A 14,090-nucleotide genomic window follows, 5' to 3' on the forward strand; every position below is an offset into this window, starting at 1 on the left:
CTACTCAATGTTTATTGGCTTTCAAACCTTGTTATTACTACTTGGTAACAAGGTAAGTGAGAACAGAGCATTTAGAAACTTTTACAAAAATCTGATATTGCCAGGACCTCCATCTGCTGCGTGACCAGCAGATGATGCTTGTTGAATAGGGTAGAGACCAGCTCTGGGTTGTTGAACTTGCATGGCAAGTTGTATGTGAACTAGTCACATGAAGGAGGACCACATACCCCGATGTATTAGATTAGCAAACAAAATAAAATTAGTCCTTTGCCACGGAGAGCTGGAGAAGCACTGCCCATGGTTCCTTAAGTTCACCTAGCAGTGTGCTGTTCTAGAATAAGAACTTCTTCCACTTTCTCTTTACTGTCTGTTATGCAATGAGTGGTATGACATCAGCCTCAGACAAGCTCTAAATGTGTTAGAAAAAGCAATAGGTGGTGATGTCCAAGCAATAGGCAGAGCAGGGACTTCCAAAAATTTCCTCGTCCATAAAAGTAATGAGAAAACTGGCAAAAATATGATCAGAATAAAATTTTTTTTTTTCCAGAATTCTTAACCAAAGGCTTACAGCAATCCAGGGAGCACTTATGTAAAACAAATTAAAAACAAATAAACAAAGTCTTCTTAAGCATGGCAAGCTCTGTGATGTTTTTAACTTACCCTATTCTGTCTCCCACCCCCCCCCCCAACCCCCACCTTCTCCAGTTCCATGAAAACCAACAGCCTAGCGGTTACTGGAAAGAGCTTAAGAAGCTCCATTTCCAGAAAACTGTGCTTATTTCACTTGACTGGTGGTTCCAGTAAGACCTCATTGCAAGGCTGCCTTTATTTTTCTCTACTAGGAGCTCCCCCAATGTAAATAGCTTTTCCCCTGGGGTTGTTTGTCATAAAACAATTAGAGGCAATTAAAAAAAAAGATTTCATTTATTTGTCAGGGAGAGAGAGGGGGGGGGGCATGAGTGCACAAGCAGGGGGAGCAGTAGGCAGAGGGAGTAGCAGGCTCCATGCTGAGCAGAGAGCCCAATGCAAGACTTGATCCCAGGATGCTAGGATCATGACCTGAGCTCAAAGCAGACACCCAACCCACTGAGCCACCCAGGCCTCCCTAGAGGCAATTTTTTTAAGCTGGTGGCCTCACTGGATAACAGTTTGGGAAATCAATAGGCTAAACAAAGCAAAGAGCTTTAAAGGAAAAACTGGGGAATGAAATGTTCATAGGGACTTCAAAAATTCCAGTACATTTCCGGGAATCTAGAAGGCCATGCACATGTGTAGGGCTGTGCATGCGCTCATTAAAGACTGGAAAAGGCTCGAAGCTCTCACCTCTAAACAACCTTGAGGCTCTGTGTGAGGAGGAAGTGAAAACCAAAGCAGAAATATAATCTGCCCAGCTGAGTTTTGAAGGTAAGGCCCAACCTGCACAGAGTTCCTTGGCAACGATGGGAGACCTACTGATTCTGGATAAATCTCTGTCCAGTCATCAGCTAACGATTAAGCTACCTGAAGAGAAACTTCAATGGCAAAACACAACAAAGAAAAGAGACTGTAGAATTATTTCAGAAAAGCCACTACACAAACACTTAGGAACAAAAAACAAGGTATCTGGGAGGAGGGGTGTGGAATCTGATTTCAGAGTTGCCACATTATTCACTATGTGTAGTTTTCAGAAAAAGAATATTATGCAAGGAAAGACACTGTGACTCATTTAAGGGGTGGGGGAGGAAACTGTGCCTAAGTAAGCCCAAATATTGGACTAATCAGAGATTTTATTTTTTTCCCCAAAGAATTAAAATCAATTATTCTAAACATGTTCAAAGAGCTAAAGGAAACCACATCTACAGAATTAAAGTATATGATCAATACCAAATAGAGAGTACACATGGACAGAAATTATAGAAAGGCATGAAATAGTTATTCTAGAATTCAAAGTACAACTGAAATAAAACAATCAGATGTGAACAGGCTCATGAAAGAATCTGTGAATTTGAAGATATGTCAGATGAGATGATCGAACCTGAGGAAAAGAAAGCCAAACAAATGAAGAAAAATAAAGAGGATCAGAGACACATGCATCACTGTGCACCATGGGGGTACCAGTCAGAGAGGAGAGAAAGAGGCAGGAAAAGTATTTGAGTAAATACTGATTGAAAACAAATTTGATGAAAATCCAAGCTCAACGAACTCCAAGTAGGAAGACCCAATTAGATGCGTACCAGGTATATCCTAATCAAACTGTTTGAATTAAGACAAAGAATCCTGAAACAGAAAAAGAAGGCATCACATAAAAGGAAGGTTCAATGAGATTAAGAGGTAACTTCTCATCAGAAACCGCAGAAGCCAGAGGCAGGAGGATCACCTACTCAAAGTGTTGAGAGAGACAGTCAGCCAGGAGTTCTAATTATTAAGCAACCACAGCATTTTCACCCCATGCAGGCAGTCTACTTAACCCATAGGACCACGGCTCATGCCACTGACTCTGTTGTCACCAGGGGAGACCTGGTGGCCCTAGGCCTTGATCTGTCCCACCAGCATCATGACCTGCTGTGGGGCTGTCGAGATCCAAATACCACCAGGCTCCTGCAACTCCCTGATTGCTGTCGTCTATGCTAGCCCTCTGCAGGGGAGACTTCCCAGTGCAAGGTGCGCTCTGGGCAGCACCCATCTTCACTCCACTCACAGGATACTTGCTGTGAGCAGGTTTCATCAGAAACTTTGGCCACCTTGCAACAAGACTCCCTGGATGTTTCTGGGGGTTCAACTCTAAGTTAGTGGGTTTTAATTCATTTATTTTTAATTGAGGTGAAATTTACATAATATACAATTAACCATTTTCAAGTGTATCATGCAGTTGCATTTATATATTCACAATGTTGCAAACCATCACTTAAGTTTTAAAACTTTGTTATCACCTTGGGGCGCCTGTGTGGCTCAGTCGGTTGAGCATCTGACTCTTGGTTTTGGCTTGGGTTGTGATCTTGCGATTGTTGGACTGAGCCCCGTGATCAGCTCTGTGCTCAGTGGCAAGTCTGCTTGGGATTCTTTCACCTCTCCCTCTTCCCCTCCCCCAAATTGTGTGTGTGCACTGATAGCTAACTCTTAAACCAACCAACCAAGCACAAAAACTGTCTCAGAGGGGTGCCTGGGTGGCTCGGTGGGTTAAAGCCTCTGCCTTAGGCTCAGGTCAAGATCCAGGGTCCTGGGATCAAGCCCCACATCAGGCTCTCTGCTCAGCAGGGAGCCTGCTTCCTCCCCTCTCTCTCTGCCTGCTTCCTTGCCTACTTGTGATCTCTGTCAAATAAATAAAAAACAAAACAAAAAACCCAAAAAGCTGTCTCAGAAAAACACCCCATACTCCTAAGCAGCCATTCCTCACTCTCCCAGCTCCTGGTAACCATGAATCTGCTTTCTATATCTGTGAATGCCTATTCTGGGTACAGAGTATAGAAGGATCATATAGTATGTTGACTTTCTGCGTCTGACTTCCTTAGCATGTTTTCAAGGTTCATCTAAGTTGTGGTGTGTTATCACCACTCCTCTCCTTTTAATGGCTGAATAATATCCCACTGCATGTACATACCACTTTGTTTTTCATCAGTTATGTTGGGAAGTGTGAGTCTTTGTACATGTTTTTATCACACTCAGAAGTTCTCGGGATGCCTGGGTGGCTCAGTCAGTTGAGCATCTGTGTTCATTTGGCAACGTGAATGCGTTTCTGATTGTCGTATCTGAGGTGCCACTGGCATCTAATGGAGGCCAGGGATGTTGTTAAACATCCTACAAAGCACAGGGTAGTCCCCCAAACAAGGAACTACCCAGCCCCAATTATCAACAGCATGGAGATTAAGAAACTGCCTAAACCACTGTGTAAGCTTTGAACATCAATACAAAGGAGCCAATAAAAGTAATTTGTGGAAAAAAATCCCAACACTCATATTACAAAGCAAAAAAGGCTTTCACAGGGGTCTCTGTCCAAGGCCCATAGATGCAGCTCTCTTCCTCTGCCATGGCTGGACTGTCTGAACATATAGCATGGCCAAGAAGTCTACCAGGGAGGTTTAGGGAATAATGAATTTACTTAAAGCTACTAAGTTAATAAGCTAAGGTTTTTGTATAAAAAGGTCTATCACCAATCCTAGTAATTTGAGTTACCAGAAGCACCGTTAAGGAAAGAAAATAAAGAAAAAATTGCCTCCCAAACGGAAAACCAAGCTTTTCCGTCTCACTTCCCTGAACTCTTCCTGTTGGATAATTAGAACACATTTTCGTGTAGGGCTTCACCCGGCAAGTGCGAAGTATTCTTCGCATGTCACCTGAGCCACCTGTGGCTATTTCAGAAGCTATTAATTTTAGAGCATTATATGTAATTTTAAAAAATTATGAGTAGTAAATAAACTAGAAAATTTCAGTGAAGCTGAAAGACTAACTTACCAGGATTTTCAAACTCAAACCCCTGGAAACCAAAGTTGACACCAGCACTCTATACAGCTAGCAAGCATGATTCAGGTTTCCTAACATTAGTGTCTGCAACCAACATCAACATCTACCTAATCTTTAAATAACCACTACAAAGGGGCACCTGGGTGGCTCAGTTAGTTGAGTGTCTGTCTTTGGCTTGGGTCATGATCCCAGGATCCTGCGACTGAACCCCACATTGGGCTCTCCACTCAGTGGGGAGTCTGATTCTCCTCACTCTCCCTCTGTGCTCGCTCTCTCTTGAATAAAAATAAACAAACAAAAAACCACGTACTAATAGTCCCAATGTTGTTAAGACAAAGGCCACCATGAAGACTTACCATCCCCTTTTCACACCTGGTAGGACTGCAAGTAGACAGAGCAGCCTGGGAAGGGGTGCCTGTGTGCCTGGTGTCAGGGGGCTTCTTTACCTACTGCCTGACTTGATGCTCAGAACCGCAGGTGTTCTAGACAGAACTGGGACAACAAAACAGACAGTCCAGCTGGAAGCTGAGCTCCAGATTTGGCAGCTAAGTGAGTGACTGGTGGAGTCAGGTCTAGGATCTAATTCTGCCAACCATGGTTAGTATTCTGCCTTAAGGTGTTATAAGCTGTTATAAGCTCAATTATTAGAAACAAATCCCTGATCACTGAAAAGTTCCTTCATTAAAAAAGGCACTAAAAATTACCTGGGTATATCAGCTTTGAGTACCAGAACCTCCTCCCCAAGAATAGCCATTGATACCGCTTAACAGAATGAAACACAAAAGAATTCGAGAATTAAATCTGGGCGGCTCATAATATATAGTGGAAAGAAATGTTATACAGGTGGTTCCAAAAATTTCAGAAACCCAACTTAGTTTAATTATATACAGGAAGTTACTCTTAAATATGAAAACACAGAAACACAGGAAGCATAAGCTTTGGAAAAGGTAGACTTTTAATAACTGCTTTTATCACCAGGTTAAGTCATGCAGTTACAAAGTAGTTAGAAATTTCTGAAAGGATATTGTGTTTAAAAAAAAAAAAAAAGCTCATTCTTACATAAATAATATCTAGTACTCCATTGGGACACTACTGTTCAAAAGGCCCTGGCGAAATAACTCCCAAACAAAACACTCAACCCAAGGTGGTTTCCAGCCTAGTGGTAATGACGTTATGCACAGAATCCAGTCCTCTCAAAGAGGACACCAAGTCAGGCCGAGTCGGGCTCATTGGCAGGGCTCGGAGCCGCCAGCTAGACTCCAAAGTGGGAGCCCAAGTGTTTTTTTTCTGGGACACTGTACTTGAATTATTGTTCAATTAGACAACACAGTAGATCTTCAAAAGAGAACAATTAATTAACATGATAAGGAGGTTACTGCACTCTTTGGACTATGTGTCATAATTGCAGTTAGTAAATTCTGACAGTCTTAACAAAAATAGCCTCCACCATTTGCAGGTATGAAGATAACTTAATTCTCCATCAGACTTTTCATTTTTTGCTGGACAATACATGATTGATAAGCTATAAATGATACTGTTTTATATTATAAAAATACTAGCTTTTTTTTTCATTTATTACGTTTATAGGCATTCACTGCTTGAGTCAAGGTTAGGCTTGGTAAGTGATTAAAGGCAGTTTTATTACAGCAGCATGTACTTATTTTATTCTAAGAGAATAAAATGCATAAAGAGAAACAGCTTTTATTTTTGTCGCAATCTGTAAAACTGAGTTATTTTGCTGATGTAAAATACCAGTAACTCACTTGAGGACCATGCCACCTTCTGAAAATGCCCCACACCCGTGGCTCAGAGGCGGCCAAGTTCCAGGATGTGCCAGACTCGTCCAGAGCTGAAGCAGCAAGCAACTGGCTGCTCTTGGCTAACAGGTGTGTTCCTGGCCCCAGCTCTGACCGTACTGGCAGTAGCCGCAGAGCACAGCAGCACAGACAGACGGGAGAGACCTTCATTTAACAGCCAAATACCTATATGGCTCTCTGGCCTAGGGAATTCCTACTTCCATATTCATCAGCTTACATATGATCCCCTAACCTTAATTTCTTTTTTCTCGAAGGGGCTGATTTCAACTGACTTGTTGAGAATGATGTCCATTTATCTAGTAAGTCGAGAGAGAGAGAGACAGAGAGAGAGATTTCTGTGGTTATATGTAAACTTGTGAAGGGTCTGCAGATGAAGAGGGGAAGAGGGCAGTGAAGAGGTCAGCCACACTCTGTCTATGTGAAGGTCACACCAGCTTCATTGTACACCTTGAAGACTTTCTCAATGGCGTTGACGTAGGCAGCCGTTCTCAGATCCAAACCCAGATTGTACTTCATGGCCGTGCGCATGATTTGCTGGAAGGCCAGAAAAAACACAGTGAGGACAACCCTGACCCCAGCAGCTGGGCCATGGCCATGAACACAGAAGGAGCAAATGGGCCCCGGGAGGTGAACCCACCCCCATGTCCATGCGGGACTCTGGCCACTGAACCCCACTGGGAAGGACGAACTCTCCACAGACTAATACATGTTACCAATTAGGTGGCACTGAGCAGTTGCTCTCAAATATGAACCGTCTCTCTGTCCCGTCAGACATCCTGTTAGCTGGACTGAGCTCACTGTCACACTTGGTGATGATTCTACAGAACTAAGAATGGGGTGGTGCTGAAAACATTCTGGCCTGAGCGGGGATGGCTACGTAGTCTTGGGAAGATAAAGTTGAAGACTGTGTACTTTAAAAGGGTGAATTTATGGCATGTCCATGATATCACATTAAAAAAAACATTAACAGCAAGCACCACCTTTAATGTCTGCTTATGCGATTTCAACTTAAAGCCAGGTGGAAAGAATCTAAACTCAAGAAGAAATCAGGAAAACTGGACTCAAATTGTGTTTAAGGTACTGAAATAAGGACCAAATGGTCAAAAATCCTTTTTCTTACAGCCAATTCCCTCGTGAGGTGGTTCCCTGCCGACCCAACAGAGTGGTGTTACAGACACCACACATCACTCCCACCTAACCTGCTGTTACCGATTTCCCAGAGCCTGGTGAACCTACTGTAGACAGTGGAAACACTGCCCCATCAGGTGAGCCTGAAAAAGTCAGCCCTCTGCTACACGTTCCTGAAGAACATGTGACCAGACCGCACAGTCCGGCCGCCCGGAGGCCACGGCCGAGCGGGGCTCCGTGCAGGAGCAGACTCGCCGAGAGCACCTGCACACGTACCCTGGCAGAGCGCTCCATGGTGTATGCCAAGCCAGAGTGCACGATGTCCTTCTCGGAGGCGCCCTGGGCAGAAAAAGAAGAGCAGTTTAACACCACCACACACAGACACGCTTCATTCATAACCACACAGAGGATTCTTCAATCAATATACAGCCAGAGAGAACTGTGTAGTCTTTTGGTAAAGACCTATTTAATTCCTATGTGTATCTTTTAAAAAAATTTTCTGTAAGGTATCTAAATAGCTATTTAAATAGTTGTGTGTGGGTTTTTTTGTTTGTTTGTTTTGTTTTTGTTTTTTAAAGATTTTGTTTATTTATTTCAGAGAGAAAGCATGAGAAAGAGTGCAGGCAGTGGGGTAGAGGGAGAGGGAGAAGCATTCTCCCCGACAAGCAGGGAGCTCGATGCGGGACTCGATCCCAGGACGCTGGGATCATGACCTGAGCCGAAGGCAGAGGCTTAAACCACTGAGCCACCCAAACACCCTTAAATAGTTGTGTTTTAATCACAGCTTTGGTTTTCATTATATTTGACAAGCAAGTAACTCATGAAGTAAGATGGTAGAACAATGCACACAGAAGAGCTTGCAGCAGGAAGACATGGGGCGAGTAGCAAGTCCAGCACGAGTCACCCCTCTGAGAGCAGACGGACCACAGCAGCACGTTACACCGTCTACTTCATGGCTCACCTCTGTTCTGCAGCTAACAGGGACACTGTAAGGGGCCCAGAGAGGAGTCTGGCCGCCTCCAACAGCAGCTCTGTGGAAGGATCCTGGCTACGTACTCAGCAGTGCTACCAATGTGGAAAGCTGAACAGAGCTCAGCAGCTCCTCATTATCCCCTCATTCCACTGAAGAGTGCGCCAACGACCAGAGAAGTTGGCCATGGTTACAAACAGCCATTTTTAGAGCTGGGGGTAACCCAGGGCCTTCGATCACCAAGTCAGCTCATCTTCCCATGCCAACTACTTCCTTAAGTCGATTTGTTTCAAAAGACTCCTCTATCTAGTTTCTAGATGCTTTCTACAATTTTAGGACAATTAATGATCGCCCCCTTTCTAATATGTCCTATCCAGCTGTCAAATACCGATCTGGCTATGCCAGATGAAAACTTAAAAACTGGGTGGCCAACCACAGGGGTCTATGCTGACCTTCGTCTCGTCAGCATTCTTGTCCCTTCAGAAGGTGTGTATCTGTAAAATCTGCATCAACTGAGAAACATCTGGGTCAAACTTTGTTCCGTCCTATCAACTTAGGAAGAAGGAAAAAACAACTCTCCTTCCCAAGTGGGATTACTGCTCTTTCTCACTCACTCATTCCCTCGTGAAACATTCATGGAGCAGCTACTACGTACCAGGCACTCTTCTAGGCACTGGGGGCAGAGCAGAAAACAAAATAATGAAAATTCTCTGTTCTCGCGGCGTTGATATTCTGGTGGAGGGAGTCCGCCTATTTGTGGACTTAAAACCAGAACTGAGGGAGATCACTAAAATTCTGAATTCAGACACTGAAGTGCTCCAGGGCCTGAGGCCTGCCACCACGAAGAGCAGGGAGAGGCAATGAGGACGGCAGAGGGCAAACGCGCAGGAGCGGATGGGGAAGCAGGAAGACGCCAGTGAGGGTGCAGGGGCTCGGAAGCCAAGAGGAGAAACTATTTCAGGGGGAATGATCACCTAGACAACAGCTGCTGATGAGCGAAGGAAGAGAGGGACAGAAAATCGACCACGGGTGTGGCAGTGCCTGATGCCACAGGTCATCTGGTCAAGAACAGTTTTGGAGGAGTGGTGAGCGTCAGCGCACGGGGGCAGTACACACAACTCTCAAGGATGTCTGGTATGAGCGAAATAAAAACGGCAAGAACCAAGTTTGGAAGAGGAACTGGGACTGAGATTGAATTTTTAAAAAAAAAAAATTGACTGCATTAAGCACACTGTCAGGAATGACTGCCGATGCGGAAGAGAAGGGAAGGCAGCGCATTTTTGGTGGGTGAAAACAGGCCACTGGGCTTAGATGGAGGTACCCAGAGTCACTCTGGAACCAGAAGAGAGGCGACAAGGTGCAGGCGCCAAGCGCCGGAAGTCTCCTCTGTGGACAGATCCTGGGTTACGTGCTGGAATGCAGGGGAGAAGAGAATGAGAAGGTGGAACAGGGAGAGGCAGGACAACTGCCAGGCAGCGCCAGCTGTAGACTTGAGGTTCGGGTCAGGATGAAGCAGTGGGCAGGGCCTCCAGCCCACAGGGGACAGGTGTGGAGGGAGCAGACTCGGGTTTCATCAGGGTTCAGGTGTTAGCAAGGGGGTATGCTGAGGCAAAACAAGATGAAGGCATGACTTAATGATGCAGTGTGGAGTTTTTAAGTCAGACAACAAGAGGACTGAGTGGAGGTGGGAGTGGGTGGGGTGATGGTCAATGATGGTCAATGATGAAAGTCCTGGCAGGGCCCGAGCTTGGCTGGGGAGGGGGGAGTGGGAGGGAAGGGGCTGGAATAAAAACCGTTTTTTAAACTAATACCACAAGACTCCTATAATAATAATAATAAGTCAGTAAGAGATAACTATAATAAGTCAGTAAGAGATGAGAAATAGCAATTCAGTTCAACATCTGAAGCACTGAAAGCATTTGGAAATTCTAAGCCCAACACACTGGGCAAAGATTATTTAAAAAAGGATAATGGGGTGCCTGGGTGGCTCAGTGAAGCTTCTGCCTTCAGTTCAGGTCATGATCTCAGGGTCCTGGGATCAAGCCCCGGCTCAGGTTCTCTGCTCAGCAGGGAGTCTGCTTCCCCCTCTCTCTCTGCCTACTTGTGATTTCTCTGTCAAATAAGTAAGTCAATCTTAAAAATAAAATAAAATAAAATTTAAAAGGATAAAAAGCAAGTCATCATGGCGGTCTTCCTAACTGGCTGTCCTCCTCCCGTAGTCCCTTTCGAGGTTTCAGTACTAGGACACAGGCGGCCACAGGGAGGGGCAGGAAGCCCATCTAAGGGCAGTTAACAAGTCCTGGCAGTGCAGGGACACGTGTGATGAAGGACGTGTGCAATTCCCGCATGCAGGGGGATCTTCAGGGCTGGGGTACTCAGGCAGGGAGCGGGTCAGGGCACTGCAGGTAGAGGGACCAGAACTCAGACACAGCTCTGGGAAAGGTGAAGTCTCATTTAGGGCAATGGTTAATACCCAGAGTGGCAAAGCACCTTCTATTCTTCAAAAGAAAACCCTAACTTTCCTTCCATGTTGTAATCTCACCTTGCATTACTTTCTATGACTAAATATTTCATATAAAGACATATTTTATAACTTGGCCATTTCCCAGCCATGTGCATGTAGACGGTTAAATCAAACCTAATTTAAAAACCTGACTGCAAACACTGTTCCACAGACATCACCACATGTGGCATCATTCCTCTCCTTTAGAATGATTTTCTCAGGATCAACCAGGTAAATTCCCAGAGGGGATATTATGGGCAGGAAAACTGTCATAGGTCTTGAGCTTTTCCGGAGAGCTGCACCAATCTGCCTCATCATCAAAATAAAGGTACACTGGGTAGCTCAGTGGGTTAAAGCTTCTGCCTTCGGCTCAGGTCATGATCCTGCGGTCCTGGGATCGAGCCGCATATTGGGCTGTCTGCTCAGCCGGGAGCCTGCTTCCCTCTGTCTCTCTTCCCCCTCCCTCTGTGCCTACTTGTGATCTCTCTCTCTCTCTCAAATAAATAAATAAATAAAATCTTAAAAAAAAAAAAAAAAAAGTACACTCTTTCCCCACAGACACAGTGAATGTAAGAATGTAGGATCCATGGATGGTTTTTGCTAGTTTAATACATTAAAGAAAACTTATTTTAATTTGTATTTAACAGCGAGAATGAGCATTTCTTTTTTCCTTTGACTTTGTTTTTCATGTCTCTGCCCTTTACCAGGGACGATGTTCTTTGTGACGTGTGTGCGCTCTTACTCTGTCCCGTCAACAGCTAATACACTCAGATCTACCTTTTCTACCTGCTTCCTTTCACGCTTGTTCATGTCCACATAGCAATTTCAATTCTTCGTATAGCTCAATTTCATGTTTACTTTTATTTAGTTTGTTTTGTGTAAAGCTTTTTTAAGTTTTTCAAGACCAGAAGAGCCGTTAATATTTATTTTAAACTATAATTCTTGGGCGCCTGGGTGGCTCAGTGGGTTAAAGCCTCTGCCTGTGGCTCAGGTCATGATCCCAGGGTCCTAGGATCGAGCCCCGCATCAGGCTCTCTGTTCGGCAGGGAGCCTGCTTCCCCTCTCCTCCTTCTCTGCCTGCCTCTCTGCCTACTTGTGATCTCTGTCAAGTAAATAAATAAAAAATCTTTAAAACAAAACAAAACAAAACTGCAATTCTTACTCCGTGTTTAGCATGTGAGGAGAGAGGACTGTACAAAGCACACACAGATTGTCATTACTGCCATGCTGCCGACCACCCTCACCCCGATCCCTCTGCCTGGGTCTACAGAAGAGCGGACTGTGTGTGGAGAGTGTGGACCTGTCACAGCACACTCACCGATATCCTGTCTTGGAACTCGGCTGTAGGTACAATGGGAATAGTTCCACCATGCTTTCCAAATTTTCTTTCCAAGCTCTCTTGAACAGACACTGCAGAAAGCCAAGAGGTGAAGTTAAAATACTGCTAGTAGAAAAAGAAAAAAAAGAAGAAGAAGAAGAAGAAGAAGAAGAAGAAGAAGAAGAAGAACCAGAAGTAGTTTCAAACTATATTCACAACCCAGAAACTACTAGAGTTTAGAAGCCTTGGGGGATCCTGTGTGGCTCAGTTCGTTAAGCATCTGCCTTTGGATCAGGTCATGATCCCAGGATCTTAGGAAAGAGCCCACACTGGGTTCCCTGCTCAGCAGGGAGCCTGCATCTCCCTCTCCCTCTGCCCTCCCTCTATCCCTCTATTTGTTCCCCACTCTTTCTCCCCAATAAATAAATAAAATCTTAAAAAAAAAAAAAAAAAAGACTTCAACACTAATGCCATAAATGGGTTAATCACTTAGAACTCTGCCAGATTCCTATGAATGTGAATTTAGGTCAGTGCTCTGTTTCCATAACACCCATTACCAGGGTTTTTCCTTGGCTCTGTTAAAAAGAAAACGCTGAGGGAAAAAGAAACGGAAATGGATGGAACACTTCACCTAGATTCTCAGAGTAGGCTGAGTGAAGCTCAGTCGGAGGTCTTGGTCTTACTTCAGCTGGATGAAATGAGACCGTTAACTCTGGAGCCTACTCTAGTCAAAGAAAAACTGCATTCTCATCAGAAGACTCCAAAATTCTTGACACTAGAAAGGCCTTAACTAAGAGCAACCAGAGGTCAAAATGAGTGAGTATCAACAGGAGTTCCTGGTTTATTAAAAGGAAACTCTTTCTACTTACTAACTTGTAGATTATGTTAGGGGAACATTATAGCATAGAATAAACATCTGGACAGAAATTTATTTGAGAGAGTTAGTTAAGTTGACTACCCATAAAGAAATCATGTATTTTTGGTCCTAAGACTCATGAGACAATAATATAATTTCCTATTCTGAGATTAAGTTCTCTGGGATTACAAAAAGGAAATTAGTCCTTTTTAAGTATAAGCTTTTTTCAGCCTTTTAGCAGGCCCCAAGGATGATTTCTGAACAAGGAATGGCATGAGAACTCACTCAGCAAGTGGTAGTTAGAATCCCTTTCATATTTGAAGGTCAAACGGCCATAGCTGACATGATTTAGATTCTTCAGCCACTCAAAGTAAGACACTGTCACTCCTCCAGCATTCAAGTAGAGATCCTATACAGAGAAATACAGGGAAGACACCAAAGAAATGAGCAGATGATGGCTTCAAAATGTTTTCAGTGGACATCAGGACTCCATTTTAGTATTAAGCAAATTAAGCCTTAAACTTCCCAAATATACCTTAGATTATATCAGGAATTTCACACTTAAATTTAACAAACATCCTTTCTAATTCACTAGAAGTTTATCAAACAAGCATTTGATTAGCTTTGGTTAGAGCATGTTCTCCACCAACCACTGGATTGCCCAAAGGGTGCCTCACCAGAAAGATCAGCATTCCTTTTCCTACTATCTAAGGGCAGTCTTATTTCAGCTAACCTGAATTTCTTAAGTGCTTTTGACAAAAGTTTAAATGCATCACCAATCCACATTCACTTCCTCTTGCAAATAATCTTCCGGTATAGACCCCAAGCTCACACACTGATAACCTAAGCACATATTCTTTCTATGTGCTTTCTGAGTAAAGCAGCAAGGGACATTTGAAATGCACAAGGTTAGAAATTATAGAAAAGCTTAGAGTTCAAGTTAGAATTCATATTTCTAGCACAATATACGTTTTTTTATATAACTGGATTCTTAAGCAGGCTAATACATACAAGAAAGAGCCTGAAGTTGGAAGAAAATGTTCAGGTCAAAGTGGAAACTG

At 43.8% G+C, this 14,090-nt stretch overlaps 1 protein-coding gene across 1 annotated transcript in view; it reads right to left on the minus strand.

Moving 5' to 3' along the window:
- Window positions 1–5,369: 5,369 nt before the first annotated feature.
- GLUD1 (glutamate dehydrogenase 1) overlaps window positions 5,370–14,090 on the minus strand; it is a 37,071-nt gene continuing 28,350 nt past the window's right edge. Inside the window, exons 10-13 of the mRNA XM_059397967.1 lie at window positions 13,315–13,438; window positions 12,174–12,265; window positions 7,659–7,721; window positions 5,370–6,788 (exon numbers count right to left, since the gene is read on the minus strand). Of these exons, the coding sequence (XP_059253950.1) occupies window positions 6,669–6,788; window positions 7,659–7,721; window positions 12,174–12,265; window positions 13,315–13,438 (399 nt within the window). The 3' untranslated portion in view covers window positions 5,370–6,668. The remainder of the gene's footprint in view (window positions 6,789–7,658; window positions 7,722–12,173; window positions 12,266–13,314; window positions 13,439–14,090) is intronic.

Source organism: Mustela nigripes, chromosome 4 (genome assembly GCF_022355385.1).
Source record: "Mustela nigripes isolate SB6536 chromosome 4, MUSNIG.SB6536, whole genome shotgun sequence".
Classification (NCBI taxonomy): domain Eukaryota; kingdom Metazoa; phylum Chordata; class Mammalia; order Carnivora; family Mustelidae; genus Mustela; species Mustela nigripes.